The sequence below is a fragment of the Chiloscyllium plagiosum genome, unplaced genomic scaffold (assembly GCF_037043375.1).
Source record: "Chiloscyllium plagiosum isolate Xiang-an unplaced genomic scaffold, Cpla_swu_hap1 HiC_scaffold_3, whole genome shotgun sequence".
In the NCBI taxonomy this organism is placed as follows: Eukaryota; Metazoa; Chordata; class Chondrichthyes; order Orectolobiformes; family Hemiscylliidae; genus Chiloscyllium; species Chiloscyllium plagiosum.
The window spans coordinates 130,102,990-130,130,650 of NW_028270141.1; the positions used below are offsets into that span (position 1 = coordinate 130,102,990).

A 27,661-nucleotide genomic window follows, 5' to 3' on the forward strand; every position below is an offset into this window, starting at 1 on the left:
CACTTCCTATCTGGTGGTTTTAATTTCACTTGAGTAGTTTCCATCTATCACACACTTCCACTGCTTTATGTTGCGGTTCTTGTTCATGGCTCTTCAATGGAAAGCTCAGTTCTTCTTTCAAATGTGGTTGTCATATTCTCATCTCTGTGAAAGCTAATGTGCCTGCATAAAATGTGTGCTGGAGTGTCCTATTATCAGCTATGATACAGTGAACACTTCACCCACCTCATACTCCTGGACGGCTGTACTAAAATGCTCCATCAGTCACATCGGCTCCCTCATAGAACATAGAAGAATACAGCGCAGTACAGGCCCTTCGGCCCTTGATGTTGTGCCGATCCAAGCCCACCAAACCTACATTAGCCCACTATCCTCCATATGCCTATCCAATGCCCGCTTAAATGCCCATAATGAGGGAGAGTCCACCACTGCTACTGGCAGGGCATTCCATGAACTCACGACTTGCTGAGTAAAGAACCTACCCCTGACATCTGTCCTATACCTACCCCCCTTAATTTAAAGCTATGCCCCCTTGTAATAGCTGACTCCATACGTGGAAAAAGATTCTCACTGTCGATCCTATCTAAACCCCTAATCGTCTTGTACACCTCTATCAAGTCACCCCTAAACCTTCTTTTCTCCAATGAAAACAACCCCAAGTGCCTCAGCCTTTCCTCATATGATCTTCCTACTATACCAGGCAACATCCTGGTAAACCTCCTCTGCACCCGTTCCAGTGCCTCCACATCCTTCCTATAGTATGGCGACCAAAACTGCACACAATACTCCAGATGTGACCGCACCAGAGTCTTATACAACTGCAACATGACCTCAGGACTCCGGAACTCAATTCCTCTACCAATAAAAGCCAGTACGCCATATGCCTTCTTCACCGCACTATTTACCTGGGTGGCAACTTTCAAAGATCTGTGTACATGGACACCAAGATCCCTCTGCTCATCCACACTACCAAGTATCCGACCATTAGCCCAGTACCCCATCTTTTGTTACTCATAAGGACTATCAAGCTGTCACTTATTCTGAGAATGCCACCTTCTGAGTGTCTCTTCATCCTTTCAATGCTTCAGAGCATGATGTAATGAAAGAAACTGAAACTATGATCAACCCATTGACCATCTCTCAGTGTTGCAACATTTGAGTGTGTTTGTGTATTAGGGGTGACCGATTTTGACATCCTGGACCCTGCCACGTGCCCGACACCTTACCTTGAGCTTTGGTTTTCCCCAGCGTTTATCTGCAGCAGCTTGGCTATAATTCTCAATGTAAAGGTGCTTTGACCTTGGTAGGTGAGGCTATCTGCAGTCACCCCAGTTTGTCATTTATGAGAGAGTCCCCAATGCTTGGTGATTGCAACTCGGCACATCCTTTTGTTTCTCAAAGCAGGTCCATATCATTCAAACTGTTGCAGTAGGACCAGATTAAGTGAAACAATCAAACTACAGCAGGTATTATACCAGTAGAAATGATTATATATTGACAAAAGTGCTGTCTTTACACAAGGCTTAAACACCAGTGTCATGTCACCAATGTGTCTTCTGAATTTTTGTTTTTCAGAATATTTCATTTTTCCTCTCCCTTCCACCAGGCCCAGCCCGCTGTGTGGTGTGTCCTGGTGATCTGGGTGGTTGTCCCCTGTTGGTTTTCAGACCAGAGGGTCCAGGCCTGAGTCTCTCCTTCTGAGATGCAGAATTAACTTCTCAGTTTCAACTGCTGTAGGCATTGGTGTCACAGGCAGGGGGAGGCAGAGGGTCAAGGGTATATAGGTAAAAACAAGGGCTGTAGATGCTGGAAACCAGATTCTAGATTAGAGTGGTGCTGGAAAAGCACAGCAGTTCAGGCTGCATCCGAGGAGCAAGAAAATCGATGTTTCGGACAAAAGCCCTTCATCAGAAGAAGGTCAAGGATAACCTGAGAAAAAGCTGATGTGAGATGTCTGTGCTCCTCCAGGTGGGTGCCTGTCTGGTCACTGCCTGGTCTCCTTGAGAGGAAGAAGTATCTGGAGTGAAGGTGTGATTCCTCATCCCTCCTCTCTCTCCTTGTTGTTGATGCTGGCCTGGTGTGCTGAGTGCAGGCACTCCGGCAGCCACTAAACTGGCTATGTGACCCAGGTCTCCAAAGCAGCCACCAGCTGCCCCATGGAGCTAGCCACGCATCCCTCCGCTGGAACCACAACAGCCAGAAAACATGGAAGGACTGCTCCAAGTTTTGTCCCAGATCTCCGAGGGCCTCTGGCACATCTGCCTAATGTTCCTTTGCATGTCTCTGCTGGTTGAGTAGGTTGGATTGGGCAGAATCATGGGGCTGATCAGGACACCAACAGTCCTCTTGAGTTTCAGAGACCGTGGGGGAGGTGGATTTTTACTTCCTTTAGCTGCGGACCTCGTTTTGGTAATGTGGTTAACAGATTCTGCCCCAGAGCACCCACTGAGGTAACTATTAGCAACACCCTGAGGATGCAGATGAACATATTAAAAGTGCACCCTCCAAGGGTTTGCAATCTTCCCCCTCAGAAGTGGTGCAGGTGAGGACGGGTTCAGGCTGTGGCTTCTACTGGCTGCCACTATTGGCTTTGTAAGAGAAGAGGGAATTAGTTGATGAGTTTGTTGAGAAGCTCATGCAGAACAAGGTGTTGGAGTGGTCCTGGTTTTCTCTGGCAGGTTCCATGGATACTTTCCTTGAAAGAGGTTAGGACACTGATACTTGATGTCCCCATGCTGGCCTTAACCCAATATCCAGGTTATAGGCCATTCTTTCCTGCAATGAAATAAAGAGAATGCTTGCATAGGATAGGGATGGGTTTAGGAGCAGCCTGTGATCAAGCATAACCATGCGAAGTGGTGAGATGTCCCGAGTGAGAATGCATAGCAAATGCACTAGGCAGGAAGGATTGGTAGTTTGAGAGGAAGAGGTGAGTAAACCTTGTGAGGCATATGATGCTGAAGTTTGCAGTCCATTCATGAGAAATCATGTGCAATGGCAGAGTTAAGGGTGAGTATGATCCTTTAAGCATGAGGCTTCAGAGAGAAGATGGTGTTCCTTAACTCATGGAACAGAGATCACTGACTTTCTGGTGGCATTGTTGCCTACCCCTTCTTTAGAGAAGCCGCAGTACTGACCTGGCTATGATATCTAACCATGGCTCCACTGGGATGGCCTTCTTATCTGGCCAGCCGGAAACCGGATTCTCTCAGTGACCCCATCTTGAAGTGCCTGGAGGGCAGTTTCCATTAATTTTGGAGTCCGTTCCACCTCCTTACGAGCAGTATGCTCAGTTTCAGTGTGACATGTTTCTGGATTGCAGTGTCTAACAGGGGATGTAGCATTGCTTTTAAACATGGCATAGGAACTTTCAAACCCGTAAATCACGCTGGTGAAAAAGGAATCTCTGGTGATTAGTAACTCACCCAAGATCTCTGTCTCATATAGATAATTAGCATGGTGATTCACCCTGGAGCATGATGGATGTGACAACATCCAACACACTCACTGCCTTATTTTAACTTCAAATGGGGTCAGTTCATCATCAGTGCTGTCAGCAGATGTAAGCCTTGGGAACATGGTTGGAACTTTCCCCACTGCAAAAACACAGCCAGTGGCTGTTTTTAAAAATGGTAAAACCTAGCATTCAACTTGACAAACATATCACTTTGGAAAATTTATCTCTTAGATCAATTTCACCAATTGACTGGAGCTTCTCAATGGTTTCCAGTGAATCTGACCTGAATGAATAGTTGCAAACCCATTTGAATGTTGCTTTGCAATCCACAGTTTTGTGCCTCGAGTTACTCTTAAATTTTAACAATCCCTTCCTGTCCCACTTACAACTCCTCTCAATACTTTTCTACCTACCTGCACAAAGCGTTCCAGAGCTGGTCCATCCAGGCAACTGTAGTTTGTAAGGAATTTCAGCTTTTCCAGTTGGAAGTTACTCCGGGTACGACTCTCTGCCTGCTTTTCCAACATTTGGAATACCGCAGCTCCCAGGAACAAGTAAACAAAATATCCCACCAACAGAATCACTGTCCAGCTGACTCTGATACTGTGTACAGTAAAATACGACATGGCTTTGGCTCTGTGTGAAAACTCACTACCGATCAAGCCATCTCCCCAGGAATCAGATAGACTGAGCTGTGAAGAGGCTCACTGTTACCGATGTGGTTTCCTCAGGAATGAAAGCCCTTTCTCTTTGCTTATTCTGCACCAGCTGACCGAACTCAACAGACCATTTCCTTTTTTCACACACCATTACACTCCAATAACCTCCGTCAGGTGCTTACTACTTAACAGAACATGAAATCAGGAAACAACTTTATTGTGAGCAGATGATCAATAGTAGCGTCATATTGTTATCTAATACAAATGTTATATCAAGCAACTGCTTTTGCAAGGTTACTAATAAAAATAAAAATATATATGTGATTTTTATTTTTAAACTCAAAATAATAGTAAATAGCTATATGCTTCTCACGTACCGCATTCTGGTAAAATTTGTATCAATGCATGCTGGTGTTAGAGACTGAAAATGGTACCAGGCTGCAGACTTAGTTTTAAACAATAAAACAGAAGTATATTACATAAAAAAAAACATAAAATAATCAAAAACAAACTGACTAAAATAACCAAGGTTAAAGAATCATCAAAAAGCACAGCAAAACAAAATTCAATTTTCTCCTCAACAACATCACTTTACATTTAATCAAATTCCAGAGAAATTGTCTGTCCAATCTGTAAGTTTGAAATAACTACTTTCTCTTAGTCCCTGACCTACAATGTGTCAAGTCTTCTTCCTCGAATTCGTCTCTGAGAGCATAATCTACAGGTTTTTAACTAAAAACTTCTGGTCTGCAATGCTTCATGAGCTAAACTCTTTCACTGATGTAACTTACTCTCTTCACTGTCGGGAACAATATCTTTTTCAATATTTAATTGTCAGGTCTCTCTCAAATTGCACTGAAAAACATTTGAACTAAATTAAGAAGACTTGCTCATCCTTAATTCTGCTCTCACTAATGTCTTCATGTTTTCTCTCTTTTGTCATGAACCCCCACAGGATTAAAAAAAAAGTCCACTAACATTCTTAGAGGCCTTGCAGTCATCTATTCTCTCGTCATACCAGTTTAAAGATTGTGGTTCTGGAAAGACTCACCTAATGAATTTTAAACTCTTTTTTCAAAAATAGACCAATACATACATGCCATTAGTATGAAACCCAATCTCCAAAAAACAAAGTTATATTTATATCACATACCTCTCATCATATTTGGTGTAAAGATCTCCACTGTTATCTACCATAGAACACAGGTTTTATCCAGGACATGAAAGAGCTGGGTGGGCGAGGCTGGATGCTCCAGCCAGAGGGGCCCTGCAAGAGGCTTGATTTAGAACAGGGAAGAAACAAAATAGCACCCATGGTGCCACCAAGTCTATGGTCAAAATGGAAAGTTGAGAGTGCAATGTATAAATTGAACTTTGTCTACCATTTTGGGGAAAAACTAGTTGGAACTTGCACAGTTCCACAGGTGCTGGAGGAGCAGAGGTCCAGGAAAGTAAGTCTTGAATTATTGTTGTGAGCTCTAAGGTGCATACTGGGCTTCACCTGATGTCCTGGGCCACCACAATCCTCTGTGATTGTGACCTAATCTCAGTGATCCATATGTAAGTGGCAACTCCAATACATCTTCATGAGTGTGATTTGGCAAGTTCTATTGTAAGTTTTGTTTGGTGCCATAAAGCTTCCACATTGCAAATAAATGAAATTAGAGTCTCTAAATCATGGAGACTTTAACACCAGCAAGGGATCTGTATTACTTCAGTTTTGTACTGAAGTATCATTTGAGACTTTGTGCTTATTCCTTAGTGAGGATAAAACCCAAAGTCTTCATACTCAAAGGCAAGAAAATGATTCCTGTAAGTAAGTAAATGACATATAAACTCTGTTTCACAAACCGGTCAAAACTCTTAAAGGCTAGCTACAATATTAAGCGTTCATTAATCTTGCTAGTTTTTTCATTATTTCCATTCTTTTGGTGGAAAATTTTTAACACAAACAGTGAGAGTAACTGACATCAGGCTAACATACAAGATGGATCAGGTTTAAAAGATATGGGAAACTAAGATGTGATGCGGTGAGTGGAAAGTGTAATTAGTAAAATATATCAAGATTAGATTTTTAAAATTTGAAGTCTGTAAAAGAAAGCAAAGACCATGGAGGGTGAGGAATTTAGTAATGCAGCGTCAATCTTGATGTCAAAAATGTAAAGTTTATAGTGAGAGAATAGGGTGTACCCTAAGCTGTGTTAAAGCCATGAAATGTTCAGGAATGGACACGATAGAGAGACGGAGATGGTTCTAAGAGAACCACAGGCTGGAGGTGTAGAATATCAGCAGGTGCAAAAATTTTGCCAGTAACACGGGGTTGTCAGAAGTGGTTGTCAAAGAGAATAGCTACCCCTTAGTCTTGGCAAACATGAGCTTTCCAGTCAACTTACAGCGGCTGAGGGGAAGGGAAACGAGAGCCTCAAGGTCCCAGCACTAGTATTGGAGGGAAAGAAGCTGTTCCATTGGGGATGAGTATGGTAGGGAGAAAAGAAAAATGCATGTGAGCTAAAATGTAATTTGCTTAAGATACAATCTGGGTAATTTGTGATAGACACAGAGAATCAACAATCTCAATTTAGTAGACCATAATACTTCAGCTTGAACTAATTATTTTGCTAGTTTTCTTAACACTGTTAAATCATGAAGTATGGTTCTTCTGACCTCAGTTGTAGCTTGTATCCCATCAATTATTAAGCTGTGAGTTTTCATTATTCAGCAGCGTTTGGACAAATATCATATTTGACCTCAATTCTATTAATCACTTTCTGACAAGTGTGGACACTCTGCTAAACAGAGATAACTTGACTGAGAGTAAACGACTATTTGTGGTTCAAACTTGGTCTGTATCATACACCAGATAACTGGTAAGCTCAATGCAGCTTGGCATGTTTCTTATTTACTTCTGGGAATTTGGGTGACTGGTATCATTTTTAACTGGTCACCCTGGTTTCCCTGAGAGCATTAGGGTGAGAACCTCAAGTCTCATGTGGGCCAGATGGAGGGAGTTGCAGGATGGCTGCCTTGAAGCGAATTAGTGAACCGGTTGTTTTTATTACAAAACTGAACATTTCATGTAACAGTCAACAAAATATTGCATGTGCCAAATTTATAAAATTTCAGAGACTGCTCAGCACAGAAACATAATACTGGCTGATGTTGGTTCTTATGCCCAAAATGACTCTCTTATCAGCCTACATCATCTCGTTATCTTCATATCCTTAATGCTGTCTCATCTACATATCTGAGATCTTCTTTTTAGTACATCTGCCCAGTCACCTAAACTATTCCATGTAGTAGTAAGTTCTACATTCTAACCATTCAGTGGGCAAACATATTTCTCCTGAACTTGGAATTTTTTAATGACCACCTTGTACTTTTAGCCCTTTATTCAATTGCAACACTTACTATAGTGGGGCATTCAATCACTGTCACTGAGCTGCTGCGGTACTACAACCAAATGGGCCGCTGTATCAAACATCAGTGCTCACTTTCTTCAAAAGGCACAGATAAGGAAAAGGATGATGAAACTGGGAACCAACAATCTACAAAACAGGGTGCTATCAAGTCTGAAAAGGCACTTGGATTTCCAAAGTCTCCAAGTTGTAGGAAGAAGCATAGACAAAGGAGATTTATGTAGATAGTCAGTCCTGTAGTACGTCTCTGTGATTCTTTGATTATTAAAAAGGTGTGATGGTGCACTGTCTATTATAAATCATAAGCAGAGGTTTTCCAGTAAATAATCATAGCCCATTCCTTTTTCAAATGCATTCAATAACAGTTTAAATTTTCCATGCTCTTTCCCTGATTCTGAAGGTGTGAATGCAGCATCCTGGAGCCTTCCAGTACTGTTGAACACATAACCTCCAATTCCTCAGGGAGTTACTTATTTCCCAGACCTGCAAAATAAAATGATTTTGTTAAGGTCAGTATTTATCAAAGATAACTGTTGAACTCCTTTCACAATTGTGGATTAATTAATTCCTCAATCTGCTACTTTTAAATTCCTCTCCAGTTTTGATTCAATTCCCTACAGTGTGGAAACAGGCCCTTTGGCCCAACAAGTCCACACTGACCCTCCGAAGAGTAACCCACCCAGACCCATTTCCCTCTGACTAATGCACCTAACACTACGGGCAATTTAGCAGGGTCAATTCAACTGACCTGCACATCTTTGGACTGTGGGAGGAAACCAGGGCATCCGGAGGAAACCCACGCAGACACGGGGAGGATGTGCAAACTCCATACAGACAGTCACCCAAGGCTGGTATCAAACCTGGGTCCCTGGTGTGGTGAGGCAGCAGTGCTAACCACTGAGCCACCATCATACCCCATTTTAAAGATATTAAATGTGTTCCCTAATTTCTATATCATTTTCTCCTCAAAGAAAGCAGGCAAGTAATTTTTCCTCAGCAAGGAAACTAATCCATTACTGATCATGTGAAGGTACAGGGGAGCATTATGAATTTTCCATGAGGCTGGGGATGAATTTTCCTGTGCAGAATCAGGTTGGCCTGCTGCTGGCTGACCAACGAAATGGCAGTGATGGGCTTTATGGTGATTGGCCATCTTCATTCACAACTCTTCTGACTTTGTCAAAGACAGTGGACAATGGAAAAGTAAAGGCATCTGTATCATTAATTGGACCCATTTACGTAATTAAGGAGCTTGTTGAGAGGTCACCCTCAAACATCTTGAGACCCCAGAACTGAAGGATCGTAGGACCCTAAAGCTTAACTCTGTTTTCTCTCCACAAATGCTGAGTTTCTCCAACAATCTTTTTTTTTATTTGTTTCAGATCTGCAGCACCTATAGCTCTTTGTTTTAAACCAATATTGGCATTTGAGTTTAAATTATAAGACCTCTAAAACTTGTTACAAATAAATAACCTTGTAGCCTAGGTGATGTAGGTTATGTTAAAATGGAGTTCTCCCCTTCAAATTCTGTACCATGCTTCTCTATGGCTCAATCTTTTTGTTTGGCTAAGTGGAAGCTGTATTAAGTTTTTTTGGAAGAACTGTCACAAGGCCAAGTGAGATTTCTTACCATATCTTACTAAATATGCTTCATTAACTGTTTACCTCTTCCCTACAATGTTTGATTGTAACCCTGTCTTACCACACATTGTTCCTGGAACAACTCACCACACATAGGATATCCAACTAAAGCATCTTGTGCACCTGAGTCAACTATAGGAGCCCATTGTGCACCTAGACAAGCATCTGCCCTGCATGGCTCCTGACATTTTCCCCAGTCACGGCAAACATGGGAAATTGGTATAAGCAGGGACCCGGAGGGCCTGTGGGGTAAGGAGGTGCAGGACACCCTCTTCTCCCAGGATCAGCAATACAGGTCATGAAACCAGACCATGCAAACCTGGTCCGAGGTGACCATCTAGATCACTGCATTCTGAGAACCACCGAGACTGCAATTTAGGAACAACCACTGTGACAGGGTAAGTGCTAACACCTTCTCTTCAAAACTTTATACTCACTCTGTTCTTTGTACTGTACTCACTTCCAACCAAGTGGTGAGTACAAGGAACCACCACGCCTACTTTTGCTTGCAATATCTTCCCATTCGCTCTCATTTCCCCAATCCCCGATTGAACTAACCCTGCACAGTCTTACCGTCTACTCACTTGCCCAGGGCACCTGCCTACCCTGCACCTTCTCCCTTAATTCCTGTCTCTCTCATTCCAGGGGGAAATGAGGCCACAATATAACAGAGTCAAGATAGATAGTGGGCTGTCCTAAATTCAGCTCCTCAGCTCTGATTGGAGACCTCCTTGACCCTGACCACCCTGAGAGGCTAACTGACTGATCAAGATCCTGCACTGTATTGGAGGCTGTCCTTGACTTACTGTTCTGAGACCCCCTGCCTGAAGGCCATCTCCCTTGAATGAGAACTGCTGACAATAATTATAAGCTTCTTGGTTTCTTGTCTGTGTTAAATGGCAAGACAAGACAGAAGTAATGAGCCTAGTCTATTTGGGTGAAGGAACAATGCACAAAAAGGCATGCAAGGTATTTTATGTCAGGGATGCTGTGGGTATCCAGTAGGGCTCAAAGGAAGCAGAGCAAGTGAAGAGTCCAGAGATGCAACCTAGTCCAGTCCATGTGGTGGGTGCATGTCCCTGAATGTAATGTGTCCTTGCAACGGTATTACAATGGCAGCTTCTAGTGCAGTACTGATGCATAGAAGTGTAGCGTAATAGGATCGGAGGTGTACCAAGGTTGTAGAACATAGAACATAGAACGTTACAACGCAGTACAGGCCCTTCGGCCCTCGATGTTGCATCGACCTGTCATACCAATATGAAGCCCGTCTAACCTACACTATTCCATGTACGTCCATATGCTTGTCCAATGACGACTTAAATGTACTTAAAGTTGGCGAATCTACTACTGTTGCAGGCAAAGCATTCCATACCCTTACTACTCTCTGAGTAAAGAAACTACCTCTGACATCTGTCCTATATCTATCACCCCTTAATTTAAAGCTATGCCCCCTCTTGCTCGCCGTCACCATTCTTGGAAAAAGGCTCTCCCTGTCCACCCTATCTAACCCACTGATTATCTTATACGTCCCTATTAAGTCACCTCTCAACTTTCTTCTCTCTAACGAAAACAACCTCAAGTCCCTCAGCCTTTCCTCGTGGGTTCTTAGAGTCCAGCACGTCAGATGCAATATTGGTAGATGTGGGTTGCATGTGACTGTGCCTGATGTCCAACATGGATTTCCTTTGGAGCCAGTGGCAAGTTGAATTCACCATGTCATCACTCTGACTTTCGTTTCAAGAATTCTTGATATCTAGCTTGTTTGGTAAGATAAGCAGTTGAATTTTAATGAGGCCAGTTACAGCATTAATAAGGGTTACCAAACTATAATCTCCCTTAATTGGCAATGCTCCATTACCGAGCAAGGAACCTATCTCACTACTTAGCAAATGCACAAAAGATATACAAGGTGCTGCCAATGTTGAGATTGACCTTGATGCACTTCTCAGCTGATTCTGCCACAAACACCTCTATAAGGTTCCACGCTATGTATTTCTATATGTGCCTGTTTAATATTAAGCTTTTTTTTAAATGCTGCATTTCATTTTACATGTGTTTAATAAGGTGTTGCACAACAGTTAAATAAGAAACAGAAAAAGATGGAACTTTTTCATGATGAAATCCAATGGCCTAAAACTCTTCAGAGATCTGACTTTGCAACTGAAACTGTTAATACATTTCCATCAAACTTTAATATTATCACTTCAAATAAGTTATTGCGGCTGATGCTGTGTGTTAGTGTTAAACAGGAGATTGTTGGGTAATTCCATTGAAGTAAATGGAAATTACAACCATGAAATGTAAAGTGGGACAGAGATGCATGTTCACTTTTCAATACCATTCCAAAAGTCAAGATTTACTGCCAGTCTCTCGGCGGTTCAAGGCAGTTTCTCGGCTTGGCGTGCAAAGAGATCTTATCTGGGCATGTTCTTGTGGCACTGGGGGAGATTGGAGAGGTGGCAGTGTCAGTGACAGCGACGGTATCTGTGGTGACAGCGGCAGCTGCGGTCACTCGGAGAGCGGCATAAGTAAAGGACTCATCAAAGACTGTTGAACTTTTAACATTCCTTTAATTTCCTAGTTTAAACTACAAAAGACTTTAAAGAAATAAAGTAATAGATAATATTATTTTCCTACTATTTTATGAAGTAATGCTTAACTTATTAACTCTGGTTTCTGTTACTACTTTGTGCTTCATGTTTTTCACACTTACGGTAGGTACCTTGGTTTCTAAAATGGCTCAACGTGTGACAACATTATACAGTTACCACTGTACTGCTGTACTCCTGTACTTGAGTACACATGACAATAAAAATCTAAAGATAAATCTTGCAACAAAAGTTAATGTGTCAGTTGGTTTCCTTAATGCTTGTTGCGTCTGCATGCTTACATTCTGTATTACCAACATGTGCTCATCCAAGTGTTTGTGATTTTCAACATTTGAAAGTTTCACTCATTTTTAAAAGACATGCTGCTTCTCTAGTCTTATTATCAAAGTGAATACCTCATATGTTATACTCTGCACCTTGATCCCCTGCCATGTAACCTATCTGAATCTTTTGCAGCTTCTTTGTGATCTCTTCCCAGCTTTGATACACACCTCAGAGACCTCAACATGCCACTAGTTTTAGCTTGACAACTTGCAAATACCCTGTTTGTCCAGACTCTCTGTTTCCTGTTGAGTCTCCATTCCAGAGAAGTCATAATGGATGCTAGCCAATCAGTGAAACAGAAACCAGGGCATCTTCCTTTATGAATAAAGAGTTTTACAGCACCTTCTACATACCAGTTCCACCTGTTCGTCAATCAAACTTTTTGGACATGTTATAACTCACCTTGAATGGCCATCACATCCTGAGGTGGCATTGAACTTAAACTTTTGAGGGAGAAGCAGGGGCATTACCAATGTAGCACTGGAACCTCTCTTCCCCTGTTTACCCATCAAGTCAATTAATTAATAAATTAAAACCTGATCACATTGCTGCCTATACTGCTCTGGGACTCGCTGCTCTGGGACTCACTGCTCCGGGACTGACTGCTCCGGGACTCACTGCTCCGGGACTCACTGCTCCGGGACTGACTGCTCCGGGACTCACTGCTCCGGGACTCACTGCTCCGGGACTCACTGCTCCGGGACTGACTGCTCCGGGACTCACTGCTCCGGGACTCACTGCTCCGGGACTGACTGCTCCGGGACTCACTGCTCCGGGACTCACTGCTCCGGGACTGACTGCTCCGGGACTCACTGCTCCGGGACTCACTGCTCCGGGACTCACTGCTCGGGGACTCACTGCTCCGGGACTCACTGCTCTGGGACTCACTGCTCCGGGACTCACTGCTCCAGGACTCCCTGCTCCGGGACTCACTGCTCCGGGACTCACTGCTCTGGGACTCGCTGCTCTGGGACTCGCTGCTCTGGGACTCGCTGCTCCTGGACTCACTGCTCCAGGACTCACTGCTCCGGGACTCACTGCTCTGGGACTCACTGCTCTGGGTCTCACTTCTCCGGGACTCACTGCTCCAGGACTCACTGCTCCGAGACTCACTGCTCCGGGACTCACTGCTCCGGGACTCACTGCTCCGGGTCTCACTGCTCCGGGACTCACTGCTCCAGGACTCACTGCTCTGGGACTCAATGCTCCAGGATTCGCTGCTCCGGGACTCGCTCCTCCAGGACTCGCTCCTCCGGGACTCGCTCCTCCAGGACTCGCTCCTCCAGGACTCACTGCTCTGGGACTCACTGCTCCAGGACTCGCTGCTCCAGGACTCACTGCTCTGAGATTCACTGCTCTAGGACTCAATGCTCCAGGATTTGCTGCTCCAGGAGCGAGTCTCAGGCGACTGACTGTGTGGAGTTTGCACGTTCTCCCCGTGTCTGCGTGGGTTTCCTCCGGGTGCTCCGGTTTCCTCCCACCATCCAAAGATGTGCAGGGTCAGGTGAATTAGCCGTGCTAAATTGCCCGTAGTGTTAGGTAAGGGGTAAATGTAGGGGTATGGGTGGGTTTCGCTTTGGCGGGTCGGTGTGGACTTGTTGGGCCGAAGGGCCTGTTTCCACCCTGTAATCTAATCTAAATATGAAAAGGACTTGCTCCTCCAGGACTCGCTCCTCCAGGACTCACTGCTCTGGGACTCACTGCTCCAGGACTCGCTGCTCCAGGACTCGCTGCTCCAGGACTCGCTGCTCCAGGACTCACTGCTCTGAGATTCACTGCTCTGGGACTCAATGCTCCAGGATTTGCTGCTCCAGGACTTGCTCCTCCAGGACTCACTGCTCTGAGATTCACTGCTCTGGGATTCACTGCTCCAGGATTTGCTGCTCCAGGACTTGCTCCTCCAGGACCCGCTGCTCTGGGACTCACTGCTCCGGGACTCGCTGCTCCGGGACTCGCTGCTCCGGGATTCGCTGCTCTGGGATTCGCTGCTCCGGGACTCGCTCTTCCAGGATTTGCTACTCCAGGACTCACTGCTCCAGGACACACTCCTCCAGGATTTACTGCTCCGGGACTCGCTCCTCCAGGACTCTTTGCTCTGGGACCCGCTAGTCTGGGGCTCGCTGCTCTGGGACTCGTTCCTCCAGGATTTGATGCTCCGGGACTCGCTCCTTCAGGACTCGCTGCTCTGGGATCCGCTACTCTGGGACTTGCTGCTCCGGGATTCTCTGCTCTGGGACGTGCTCCTCCAGGACTCGCTGCTCTGTGTGCTCCGGGACTTCCCAGTCCAGGACTCACTGTCCCGCTGCTCCAGGACACACTGTACCGCCGCTCTGGGGCTCACTGTCCACACCTCTCCGGGACTCACTGTCCGCACTGCTCCGGGACTCACTGTCCGCACTGCGCTGGGGCTCACTGTCCGCACCGCTCCAGGACTCACTGTCCGCACCGCTCCGGGACTCACTCTGCACACCTCTCCGGGACTCACTGTCCGCACTTGCCCGAAGAAGTGAGCACAGAGACAGAAGCAACGGAGAAACAGTTTGTCATGTCAACCTGAAAATTCATTAAGGTCGGGGCGTAAGGGTATGAAGCTGAGTCCTTTGCTGAGGACAGCACATTTAGGTTTGGATAGAGCAAGGTGAGGAGATATGTGAACACATGGATTGCCTGTCAGAGGGAAGAGCAAATATGCTTCAGGGTGGGCAATACTTGAAGAGACATGGCAGTTGATTACACACAATGCAGAAGCAAATTACTGCAGATGCTGGAATCTGTACTGAAAATATAAAATTCTGGAGATCACAGCGGGTCTGATAGCATTCCTGGCGAGAAAACAAGCAAACATTTCAAGTGTAGATGACTCTTCATCAGAACTCAAGTATGGAGGGGACAGCATTTATGCAATAGTCTGGGATGGCGGGGCGGGGAGGGGTGGGGGAGTTGAAATGCTGGGGGAGAAAGGATGTTGATAGTTCAAAGTTAAGTATTTGGAATGTGTTTCTTTAATTTATTTCATGTTTCATTTGCCTTCAAGGTCTCCTCAGCAGTAGTGTGTTTCAGAACAGTATTCAGCTGCAACATGTCTCATTGGCATGGGACTAGACTAAGACAAAACCAGTTTAACTGTCCAGTCTATCTTCTGCTGTTTTACTAGATGTAAATCATACGTCTGTGAGGACCTGTCCCCCAACCTATTCCGTTGTAATAAACACTTTGTAAAAAACTTTTCGGAGTATGACAGTTGATTCTAAAATCACTAATGCTGCTTAGTATTTAATCCGACATATTCAAAGGCTTTTTAAAATCAGACTTCTAATCTTAAATTCCCTTTTTATTCAACGATCACACATCTTTCAATTATGCATTTGGAAAAGGGAGACAAACCAATTGAAAACACAATAAAAAGGGAAGGTACTGAACGAGGTCAAGGTGAGAGACCTTGGAATGCATATCCAGAGGCCCCTGAAGGTGGCAGAACAGATAGCAATGACGGTTGCTCTCCTTCATTGGGTAAGGTACTGGACACACAAGCAAGGATGAAATGCTGGAACAATATATGACACTGGTTAACCAACAGACAGTGTTCTGCATAGCTCTGATCACCACATTACAGGAAGGACATAATCACTGAAGACAGAGTAAAGAAGGGATTTACAAAAATCATCAAGAGTCATTGTGCTGCCAGAGTTTGAACACTGCAGCTATGAGGAAAGTTTCGGTTGGCCAAGGTTGTCTTCCTTATTTCTAAGAAGACTGAAGGATGACCTAATTGAGGTGTGCAAAATAATGAAGGATATAGATGAAGGAAAAAAGGAAGAATTATTTCTTCTTGTGGAGAGATGAATTATCAAAGGGCCACAGATTTAAGATAGGATGAGAAGAGTCTTGAGGAAAAGTTTTTTCACTGACAAGGTGCCTGGAATTTGCTGCCCCAGCTTGAGGTGGAAACCCTCAACTTATTTGAAAGGAAACACAATGGACTGAATGGCTGTAACTTTTTGTGCTGTAACTTCTATACGGTTCTAAGCCTTTCTGAAGTGCATGGAGTATCATCACATTCTATTACCTTTTCAGATTGCGTAAGTATACAATCAGTGACAATTATCTTCAAGGAATGCATGCTAACAGTTTGGCTGTAATATTAGTCTTTCCATAACTAACTCTCACCTTTCCTGGACCATTCCATTCGCTCTGCACTTCTCTTCTGAAATTGAGTTTTTTTAAAGAAGTAACAAAGAGGATCGATGAGGGCAGAACAGTAGATGTGATCTCTCTGGACTTCAGTAAGGCGTTCAACAAGGTTCCCCATGGGAGACTGGTTAGCAACAATAGATCTCATGGAATACAGGGAGAACTTGGCATTTGGATACAGAACTGGCTCAAAGATAGAGGACAGAGGGTGATGGTGGAGGGTTGCTTTTCAGACTGGAGGCCTGTGACCAGTGGTGTGCCACAGTGCTGGGTCCACTGCTTTTCATTATTTATATAAATGATTTGGATGTGAACATAGGAGGTATGGGTAGGAAGTTTGCAGATGACACCAAAATTGGAAGTGTAGTGCACAGTGAAGAAGGTTACCTCAGATTACATCAGGACCCTTGACCAAATGGGCCAATGGGCTGAGGAGTGGCAGATGGAGTTTGGAAAAGCAAATCAGAGCAGGAATTATACACTTAATGGTAAAGTCCTGGGAAGTGATGTGGAACAAAGAGACCTTGAAGTGCAGGTTCATTGTTCCTTGAAAATGGAGTTGCAGGTAGATAGGATAGTGAAGAAGGCATTTGATATGCTTTCCTTTATTGGTCAGAGTGTTGAGTACAGGAGTTGGGAGGTCATGTTGCAGGATATTGTACGGGATATTGATTAGGTCACTTGTGGAATATTATGTGCAATTCTGGTCTACCTTCTGTCAGAAGGATGTTGTGAAACTTGAAAGTGTTCAGAAAAGATTTCCAAACATGTTGCCAGGGTTGGACAATTTGAGCTATTGGGAGAGGCCGAATAGGCTGGAGCTATTTTGCCTAGAATGTTGGAGGCTGAGGGGTGAACACATAGAGGTTTATAAAATCATGAGGGGCATGGGCAGGATAAATAGACAAGGCCTTAACCCTGGGATGGGGGAGTCCAGAACTAAAGGGTATAGATTTATGGCGAGAGGGACAAGATATAAAAGGGAACTAATGGTCAAATTTTTCACACAGGGTGTGTTAGTTTATGGAATGAGCTGCCAGATGAAGTAGAGGAGGCTGCTACAATTATAGCATTTAAAGGCATCTGGATAGATGTATGAATAGGAAGGGTTTAGAGGGATGTGGGCCAACTGCTGACAAATGGGACTTGATTAGTTAGGATATCTGGTTGGCATGGACGAGTTATATCGAAGGGTCTGTTTCCATGTTGTACATCTCTATGACTCTATTTACCACGTCTCATCAATTAAAATTTATTGCTGATAGCCTCATTCCTGATGAAGGGCTTATGCCCGAAACGTCGATTTTCCTGCTCCTCGGATGCTGCCTGAACTGCTGTGCTTTTCCAGCACCACTCTAACCTAGAATCTAGTTTCCAGCATCTGCAGTCCTTGTTTTTACCTAGATTCTGAAAGCCTCATACAAAGCTCTAAGGCTCGTCAAATTTTGTCTGAAACTTCAGCATGAATGAATATTGCTTCTCTCCCTGTACTTCTCTCCCTGTACACAGGGTGTTCGAGAGCTCAGAAAAAATGCAGCTAATTGTAGTCTCTTTGCAAACTGGAGGACAATCACTCATTACGAAAGAATCTTTTAGATTTCTCCTAAAAAATTATTAATATGAACAGTAGCCACCCCCCTCAACCATTTCCATTCACAAAAACTGCATGCGCAAAGGCCGATGTTAATTTGTCTCATGTTTTCCTGTGACTTCTTTCACACACATACTTTACAAAAGAACTTTCTGCTGCAGTGTTCCCTGATGTAATTTTCATATTTTAACACATAACTTTAAACTATGAAGCCAGTCAATAAAACAGAAACCAAAACATCTAGAGTTTATTTACTTCTCAGTTTTACAGTTCCTTCCACACACCAGTCCCATTTACGCCCCTTTATATTTAACCAGGCATTTGATGAGTCAAAACATGGAATTTCCATCTTAACAGCATTCTGCCATGATAAATGCCACCATCTTCTCTCTGCTACTACCCACTCACACTATCTCTGCTATTGCACAGACCTCCCACCAAGGGTCATGCTCTATCTCTCTCACCATTGCTTGCAATATATTTCCTCAACTGCTCTAACCCATCCAATTTCACCAGACTACTAACACTGCATGGCCTTTGAGCTGTCAACTAACTAACTGGGGGCACCTCACCCACCTGCACTAACTGTGCAAACCCACTTTCTTCTCACTCCATCTCTTCCATCTTTCAACTTTCATATTCCATGAAAAAACAGCCCACAATATGGCAAACTCCAAGCCAGGTGCTGGGGTACCCAACATTCAGCTCCTCACCTCTTCTGTGGAGAGGATCCTGACCATGACTGTCTCAAATGCCCATGTCCCAGCACTGACAACAGATGCTGCCCTTAAGTTGCTGCACAGAAACCCTGGACTGAAGGGTGACTCCCTTGAGCTGATTGATGACTACTCCCATTAGAGTTTGAAATAGACCATTTGTTTGAAGTATATGCAGTGTGCTTGCCATGTATACTACTGGCACCTGATGCAGATGTGACACTGACATAGCAAGGTGCCATGCAGCAACATGTCCACCCCCTTGACTGATGACAGCTAACAACCAGAACAAACTTCCTAGCTTTGTGTCTGCACTAAAAGGCCAGTCAAGACAGAATACAGTGCCAAACACAGGAAATGCTGGAGAAACTTAGCAGGTCCAGCATCATCTGCGCAGAAAGAAACAGAGTTAATGTTTTGAATCCAGTACGACAAATAGACAAAATGTTTTCCCTGGGGTGGGGGAGTCCAGAACTAGAGGGCATAAGTTTAGGGTGAGAGGGGAAAGATATAAAAGAGACCTAAGGGGCAACTTTTTCACGCAGAGGGTGGTACGTGTATGGAATGAGCTGGCAGAGGAAGTGGTGGAGGCTAGTACAATTGCAACATGGCAGGTGGGGACGAGATTGGGTTGGGATATCTGGTCGGCATGGACTGGTTGAACCGAAGGGTCTGTTTCCGTGCTGTACATCTCTATCCCTCTATGATTCTATGACTTAAGAGTCATAGAGATGTAAATCATGGAAACAGACCCTTCGGTCCAACTTGCCCATGCCGATCAATCTAGTCCCACCTGCCAACACCCAGCCCATCCAAATGCCTTTTAACTGCTGTAATTGTACCAGCCTCCACCACTTCCTCTGGCAGCTCATTCCATACACGTACCACCCTCTGCATGAAAATGTTGCCCCTAGGTCCCTTTTATATCTTTCCCCTCTCACACTAAACCTCTAGTTTTGGAATTCTCCACCCCAGGGAAAAGACTTTGTCTATTTATCCTATCCATGCCCCTCATGATTTTATAAACCTCTACAAAGTCACCCCTCAGCCCCTGACGCTCCAGGGAAATAGCTCTAGTCTATTCAACCTCTCCCTCTAGCTCAAATCCTCCAACCCTGGCAACATCCTTGAAAATCTTTTCTGAACCCTTTCAAGTTTCACAACATCCTTCTGATAGGAAGGTCTCCAGAATTGCCTGCAATATTCCAAAAGTGGCCTAACCAATGTCCTGTATAGCCACAACATGACCTCCCAACTCCTGTACTCAATACTCTGACCAATAAAGGAAAGCATACCAAATGCCTTCTTCACTATCCTGGATTAGTGGTGCTGGAAGAGCACAGCAGTTCAGGCAGCATCCAAGGAGCAGCAAAATCGACGTTTCGGGCAAAAGCCCTTCATCAGGAATAAAGGCAGTGAGTCTGAAGCGTGGAGAGATAAGCTAGAGGAGGGTGGGGGTGGGGAGAAAGTAGCATAGAGTACAATGGGTGAGTGGGGGAGGGGATGAAGGTGATAGGTCAGGGAGGAGAGGGTGGAGTGGATAGGTGGAAAAGGAGATAGGCAGGTAGGACAAGTCCGGACAAGTCATGGGGACAGTGCTGAGCTGGAAGCTTGGAACTAGGGTGAGGTGGGGGAAGGGGAAATGTGGAAACTGTTGAAGTCCACATTGATGCCCTGGGGTTGAAGTGTTCCGAGGCGGAAGATGAGGCGTTCTTCCTCCAGGCGTCTGGTGGTGAGGAAGCGGCGGTGAAAGAGGCCCAGGACCTCCATGTCCTCGGCAGAGTGGGAGGGGGAGTTGAAATGTTGGGACACGGGGCGGTGTGGTTGATTGGTGCGTGTGTCCCGGAGATGTTCCCTAAAGCGTTCTGCTAGGAGGCGCCCAGTCTCCCCAATGTAGAGGAGACTGCATTGGGAGCAACGGATACAATAAATGATATTAGTGGATGTGCAAGTAAAACTTTGATGGATGTGGAAGGCTCCTTTAGGGCCTTGGATAGAGGTGAGGGAGGAGGTGTGGGCGCAGGTTTTACAGTTCCTGCGGTGGCAGGGGAAAGTGCCAGGATGGGAGGGTGGGTCGTAGGGGGGCGAGGACCTGACCAGGTAGTCACGGAGGGAACGGTCTTTGCGGAAGGCGGAAAGGGGTGGGGAGGGAAATATATCCCTGGTGGTGGGGTCTTTTTGGAGGTGGCGGAAATGTCGGCGGATGATTTGGTTTATGCGAAGGTTGTTAGGGTGGAAGGTGAGCACCAGGGGTGTTCTGTCCTTGTTATGGTTGGAGGAGTGGGGTCTGAGGGCGGAGGTGCGGGATGTGGACGAGATGCGTTGGAGGGCATCTTTAACCACGTGGGAAGGGAAATTGCGGTCTCTAAAGAAGGAGGCCATCTGGTGTATTCTGTGGTGGTACTGGTCCTCCTGGGAGCAGATACGGTGGAGGCGGAGGAATTGGGAATATGGGATGGCATTTTTGCAAGAGGTAAGGTGGGAAGAGGTGTAATCCAGGTAGCTGTGGGAGTCGGTGGGTTTGTAAAAAATGTCAGTGTCAAGTCGGTCGTCATTAATGGAGATGGAGAGGTCTAGGAAGGGGAGGGAGGTGTCAGAGACCGTCCAGGTAAATTAAAGGTCAGGGTGGAATGTGTTGGTGAAGTTGATGAATTGCTTAACCTCCTTGCGGGAGCACGAGGTGGCGCCAATGCAGTCATCAATGTAGCAGAGGAAGATGTGGGGAGTGGTGCCGGTGTAATTACGGAAGATCAACTGCTCTATGTAGCCAACAAAGAGACAGGCATAGCTGGGGCCCATACATGTGCCCATGGCTACTCCTTTGGTCTGGAGGAAAGTGGCGCTGGTGGGGGCGGAAGTGGTGGTGACCACGGCAGTAGGGGTGGCGGAAGTCACTGAGCATGTGACATCAGTGATGATGTGAGGGGCGGAAGTGATGTCACGTGATGCATGAGGAATTGTGAGGGGTGGGAGTGGTTGTGGGAGTGGCCATGATGGGGCCGGAATTGACATAATCAATCAGCGTGGGGGTGGCATCTGCATCAGCCGCATGGCTAATGGTTTCTGAGTAGATTCTGAGGCCAGGGGAATCTTCTGGAATGTTTGAGGAGCGCTGGTTATGGAGGTGGGTAGATAAAAGTTTGTTGTACTTACAGTTTTTTATGTTTGAGATGGAATTGAAATACTGTTTGTTGAGAGTATGAATTCTCCTGAGGATGTAGTACAGAGTGGGTCCTTTGCAATTCTGAGAGTGTGGCCCTCAGCTGAGGCAGGGATGACTGTAGAGAGGTTAGGTGCCGGCGCATTGCTGCAAGCGTGGAGCGGAGGATCTTGAAGGAGAACTGTTGCTGGTGTTTTTGAATCTGTAGTCTGTACTGTTTGTCCTGTTCGGGTCCGAACTCTGCTGGTTTAAAGGTGGTCCGGAGTCCGTGTGGGATGAGTTGGTTACGGAGACAGGCACTGAGGAAGCAAATGTGGCTGTGGTAGTGGGTTTGTTTCATGACATGGTTGAAGAGCTTCAGGGCAGAGGAAATGACCTGGGAATTGCAGTGGGAGAGGGACTCCCTGAGATTCTTGTAGAGAGAGGAGGAAAACTTCTTCAAGGCACTATCCTATCTACCTGTGACTCTACTGTTAAGGTACTATGAACCTGCACTCCAAGGTCTTTTTGTTCAGTAACATGCCCTAGGACCTGACCATTAAGTGTATAAGTCCTGCTAAGATTTACTTTCCCAAAATGCAACACCTCGCATTTATCTAAATTAAACTCTATCTGCCACTCCTCAGCCCATTGGCACATTTCATCAAGATCCCGTTGTAATCCGAGGTAACCTTCTTCACTATCCACTCCACTTCCAATTTTGGTGTCATCTGCAAACTTACTAACTATACCTTTTATGGTCACATCCAAATCATTTATATAAATGATGAAAAGTAGTGGACTAGCACTACTTTTCATCATTTGTAGCACACCACTGGTCACAGGCCTCCAGTCTGAAAAACAGCCCTCCACCGCCGCCCTCTGTCTTCTACCTCCGACCAGTTCTGTATCCAAATGGCTAGTTCCCCCTGTATTCCATGAGCTCTAACCTTGCTAACCAGTATACCATGGGAGACCTTGTTGAACGCATATGGAAGTCCATATAGATCACGTCTACTGCTCTGCCCTCATCAATCCTCTTTGTTACTTCTTCAAGAAACTCAAACATGTTCATTAAATATATTCAAGAGGGAGCTGGGTATGGCCCTTGGAGCTAAAGAGATCAAGAGCTATGGAGAGAAAGCAGGAATGGGACACTGACATTGCATGATCATATTGAATGGGGATGCAGGCACGAAGGGCCAAATGGCCCATTCCTGCACCTATTTTCTATGTTTCCATGTACTGTGGTAAGAGGCATTCAAAAGTATGAATTCTGATTTGATTTAAACCATTTTGAAATGACTAAATTGGGCAATGTGCAACAAAGATTTGCAGATGCATCTGTCCAGGTTAGGTAGGTAGGAGTGACCATTGCACAGAACTTGTGGAGACAAAGTCCTATCTTCATTTTGAGAATAACCTCTCTCATGTTATTTGATACTATCATCATGCTGGAAAGTATAGATTTTAAATACATCTTCAGAACTACTGGAGTACTGTATGAACCCACGGAATCATTGTGCACTTGTTTGCTCTGACTGAGGGGTCAACGAACTAAAAGATAAGAAATGATATAGCAGGAATGCTGTGAACATCCAGGGAGGTGCTAAGTAAGTGAGCGCTAAGAAAAGAATCGAAGAGCCCTGAAATGCAACCTGGTGAAAAACGTGAACTGCCTGACTGCCCGAATGCAAAGTTCTCGCAGCTACACTCCAATGGTAGTTGCTGGTGTATTCCAAACTGCAGCATTGACGTGCTGAAGCATACCCTAAGTGGATTAGAAATGTGCCATGATGATGCATTTTGGCTGGCATGTGTTGGATGCCAGCATTTGGGACTATGGTGAGCCCACTGCCCTTGAAGCATGCCCTGAGATGTTGGTGCTCAGTGTAGAAGATTGAAGACCAGAGGAGCAAGTAGTGACCCAGAGTCACTGAGAACTCCACTCTGTCTTTTATAGAGATGTACAGCATCGAAACAGATCCTTCAGTCCAACTCATCCATGCCGACCAGATATCCTAAATTAATCTAGTCCCATTTGCCAGCACCCAGTGCATATCCCTCCAAACCCTTCCTAGTCATATACCCATCCAAATGCCTTTTAAATGCTGTAATTGTATCAACCTCCACCACTTCCTCTGGCAGCTCATTTCATATATGCACCACCCTCTGTGTGAAAAGGTTGCCTGTTAGGTCCCTTTTAAATCTTTCCCCTCTCACCCTTAAGCTGTGCTCTCTAGTTCTGGAATTTCCCGATCCCAGAGAAAAGATCTTGTCTATTTATCCTATCCATGCCCCTCATGATTTTATAAACCTCTACAAGGTCACTCCTCAGCCTCTGACCCTCCAAGGAAAACAGCCCTAGCCTATTCAGCCTCTCTCTATAGCTCAAATTCTCCAATCCTGGCAACATCCTTGTAAATCTTTTCTGAACTCTTTCAAGTTTCATAACATCTTTCGGATAGGAAGGAGACCAGAATTACACACAATTTTTCAAAACTGGCCTAACGAATGTCCTATGCAGCTGCAAAATGGCCTCCCAACTCCTATACTCAAACCAATAAAGGAAAGCATACCAAACGTCTTCTTCACTATCTTATCTACCTGCGACTCCACTTACAAGGAACTCTCTTTGTTCAGCAATAGTCCCCAGGATTAGATTAGATTCCCTACAGTGTGGAAATAGGCCCTGCGGCCCAACAGGTCCACACTGACCCTCCGAAGAGTAACCCACCCAGTCCCATTTCCCTCTGACTAATGCACCTAACACTATGGGCAATTTAGCATGGCCAATTTACCTAACGTGCACATCTTTGGACTGAGGGAGGAAACCGGAGTGCCTGGAGGAAACCCATGCAGACACTGGGAGAATGTGAAAACTCCACACAGACAGTTACCTGAGGTTGGAATCGAACCTGGGACACTGGTGCTGTGAGGCAGCAGTGCTAACCACTGAGCCATTGTGCCGCCCTTAAATCTTACCATTAAGTGTAAAGTTCTACCCTGATTTGACTTTCCAAAATGCAGCACCTCGCATTTATCTAAATTAAGTTCCATCTGCAACCCCTTGGCCCATGTCAAGTTCCTGTTGTACTCTGAAGTAACCTTCTTTGCTGTCCACTACACCTCCAATTTTGGTGTCATCTGCAAACTTACAACCTATACCTCCTATGTTCACATCCAAATCAGTTATATAAATGACGAAAAGCAGTAAATCCAGCACCAATCCTTGTGACACACCACTGGTCACAGACCTTTAGTCTGAAAAGCAACCCTTCATCACCATCATCCTCTGTTTTCTACTTTTGAGCCAATTCTGTATCCAAATGGTGAGTTTTCGCTGTATTCCATGTGGTTTGACCTTGCTAACCAGTCTACTTTGAGGAGGCTTGCCAAAGTTCCTCTTACTGAAGTCCATATAGATTTCATCTTTTGTGTCACCAATTCTTGTCATTTAGTTTATATGCACTAAGCGGAAGAATAGAGGCTTACATATTAATGAGGTAAGATGAGAGGAATAATGAGTGAGAAACGTCATTAATAGGCATCTTACTGAGTGAGAATCTTGTCTGGATATACAGACTTTTGTGAAAAACACAACGTTTTGCTCCTGGCATTGAGCTCCTGGCTCCTGGTTCCTGGCTCAACACCTCACACAATCCTCCCAAATCTCTCACCATAGTCAATGTCGTTCATTGACTGGGAAGATTGCATCTTTTAAGTTCCTTACTCTTATTAGCCTCATGGCTATTTCTGGTATATAATTAAAATCTTTTACTGGAAAGACAGATGCAAAATATTTGATCCACATTTCTGCTATCCCTCATGAAAATATCTTTGCTTTTTAGGGATCAAGTTTTAATTTTGTTACTCACCTCCTTTTCTATTCTTGCAAACACTTTCATAATCTGTTTTAATATTCCTTTCATTAATATATTTTCTTTCTTCTCTAAAAATCTGGAAGTATTTCCTATTTCACAAAGATTACTGGCTGACCCATACAGGGTCCCGATTAAAATTCTAATCCTTGTGTTCAAAACGTTACGGCACCTTAACCCTTCCCATCTCTGTAGGCCTCCTCAACTATACAACCTTCAGAGAAACCTGCATTTTTCTAAATCTAATTTCGTGCATGCCCTAGTTTCTTCACCCTACCGTTGGGAATCTGTACTTTCAGTTGGACAGAAGCCAGATCTCTGTTTTTTCTATCTTGCTCTCTCTTCATCTCGAGAGTGTCACTTATAAACTACTTTGCTGACTAAGTTTTGGGTCATCTGCCTGTCGTCTCCTTCTTTAGGGTGGTACCAGTTTTCACCTATCTATACTCTTGTGAATTGTCTCAGAACATTTGGCTACACACTATTGTCATGAAAATCAAGACATAGAATTACTGTCCAACAGAATCTGAACCTTAGTTCCAAACCACTGCAGCCAAGGTCCCAAAGACCCCACATATCAAAGCACAAATGTCGATAGTTAATGAAGACAAGACATCCCTATTTAAAAAGGGAGTCAGGCAAAAGACGGAAAATTACAGACTGATTAGTCTAACCTCAGTCGTGGTTAAGATCCTGGAATCCATTATGAAGGATGAAATTTCTGAATACTTGGAAGTGTTTGGTAAAATGGGGCAAAGTCAGCATGGTTTCATCAAGGGAAGGTCAGGCCTGACAAAACTGCAAGAATTCTTTGAGGAAGTAACGAGCAGGTTAGACCAAGGAGAGCCAATGGATATTATCTACCTGGACTTCAAGAAGGCACTTTGACAAGGTGCTGCACAGGAGGCTGCTGAGTAAGATATGGGCCTATGGTGTTGGGGCAAGGTGCTGGCATGGATAGAAGCTTGGCTGTCTGGCAGAAAGCAGAGAGTGGGGATAAAAGGATCCTTCTCAGGATGGCAGCCGGTGACAAGTGGTGTTCTGCAAGGCTCAGTGTTGGGACCACAAATTTTTACTTTATACATTAATGATCTAGATGAAGGAACTGAGGGCGTTCTGGCTAAGTTTGCAGATGATACAAAGATAGGTAGCGGGACAGGTAGCATTGAGGAGATGGGCAGGCAGAAGTATTTGGACAGGTTAGGAGAGTGGACAAAGAAGTGGCAGATTGAGTACAATATGGGAAAATGTGAGGTCATGCCTTTTGGTAGGAAGAATACAGGCATGGACTATTTTCTAGGATTCGTCCAGGATTCTCTCAAGGTAAACTTGCAGGTTGAGTCAGTAGTTAGGAAGGCAAATGTAATGATGGCATTTATTTTAAGAGGGCTTGAATTTAAAGGAGGGATATACATCTGAGGCTCTATAAGTCTCTGGTCAAGCCACATTTGAAGTATTGTGCACAGTTTTGGGCCCTATATCTCAGGAAGATGTACTGGCCCTGGACCGTGTTCAGAGGAGGTTCATGAGATGGTCCCAGGAATGAAAAGCTGAACATATGAGGAACGTTTGAGGACTCTGGGTTTATACTCAATAGAGTTTAGAAGGATGAGGGGAGGATCTAATTGAAACATTGAGTATTGAATGGCCTGGACTGAGTGGATGTTGGGAAGATATTTCCATTGGTAGGAGAGGCTAGGATTGGAGGGCACAACCTTAAAGGAAAGACCTTTTAGAACAGAGATAAGGAGAAACTTCTTCAACTAAAGAATGATCAATCTATGAAATTCACTGCCACAGAAGGCTGTGGAGGCCAGGACATTGAGTTTATTTAAGACTGAGATAGATAGGTTCTTGAGTATTGAGGCAATCAAGGTCTACGGGAAGAAAGTGTGAGAATGGGGTTGAGAAACCTATCAGCCATGATTGAATGGCAGAGCAGACTCGATGGACTGAATGGTCCAATTTCTGCTCCTGTGTCTATGGTCTTATGGTCTAAGACTGGCAAGAACAGTAAATGAAGGAAAATGATCC

At 44.7% G+C, this 27,661-nt stretch overlaps 2 protein-coding genes across 5 annotated transcripts in view; both read right to left on the bottom strand.

Moving 5' to 3' along the window:
• The window catches only part of LOC122540095 (potassium channel subfamily K member 16-like), a 42,362-nt gene extending 38,251 nt beyond the window's left edge, over positions 1–4,111 (bottom strand). For both annotated transcript variants that reach the window (XM_043675409.2, XM_087983377.1), the window contains exon 1: positions 3,871–4,111. In XM_043675409.2, coding sequence (XP_043531344.2) covers positions 3,871–4,083 — 213 coding nt within the window. In that variant the 5' untranslated portion in view covers positions 4,084–4,111. The remainder of the gene's footprint in view (positions 1–3,870) is intronic.
• A 206-nt stretch (positions 4,112–4,317) lies between these two features.
• kif6 (kinesin family member 6) overlaps positions 4,318–27,661 on the bottom strand; it is a 570,521-nt gene continuing 547,177 nt past the window's right edge. For all 3 annotated transcript variants that reach the window (XM_043687249.2, XM_087983390.1, XM_087983396.1), the window contains one exon: positions 4,318–8,015. In XM_043687249.2, coding sequence (XP_043543184.2) covers positions 7,999–8,015 — 17 coding nt within the window. In that variant the 3' untranslated portion in view covers positions 4,318–7,998. The remainder of the gene's footprint in view (positions 8,016–27,661) is intronic.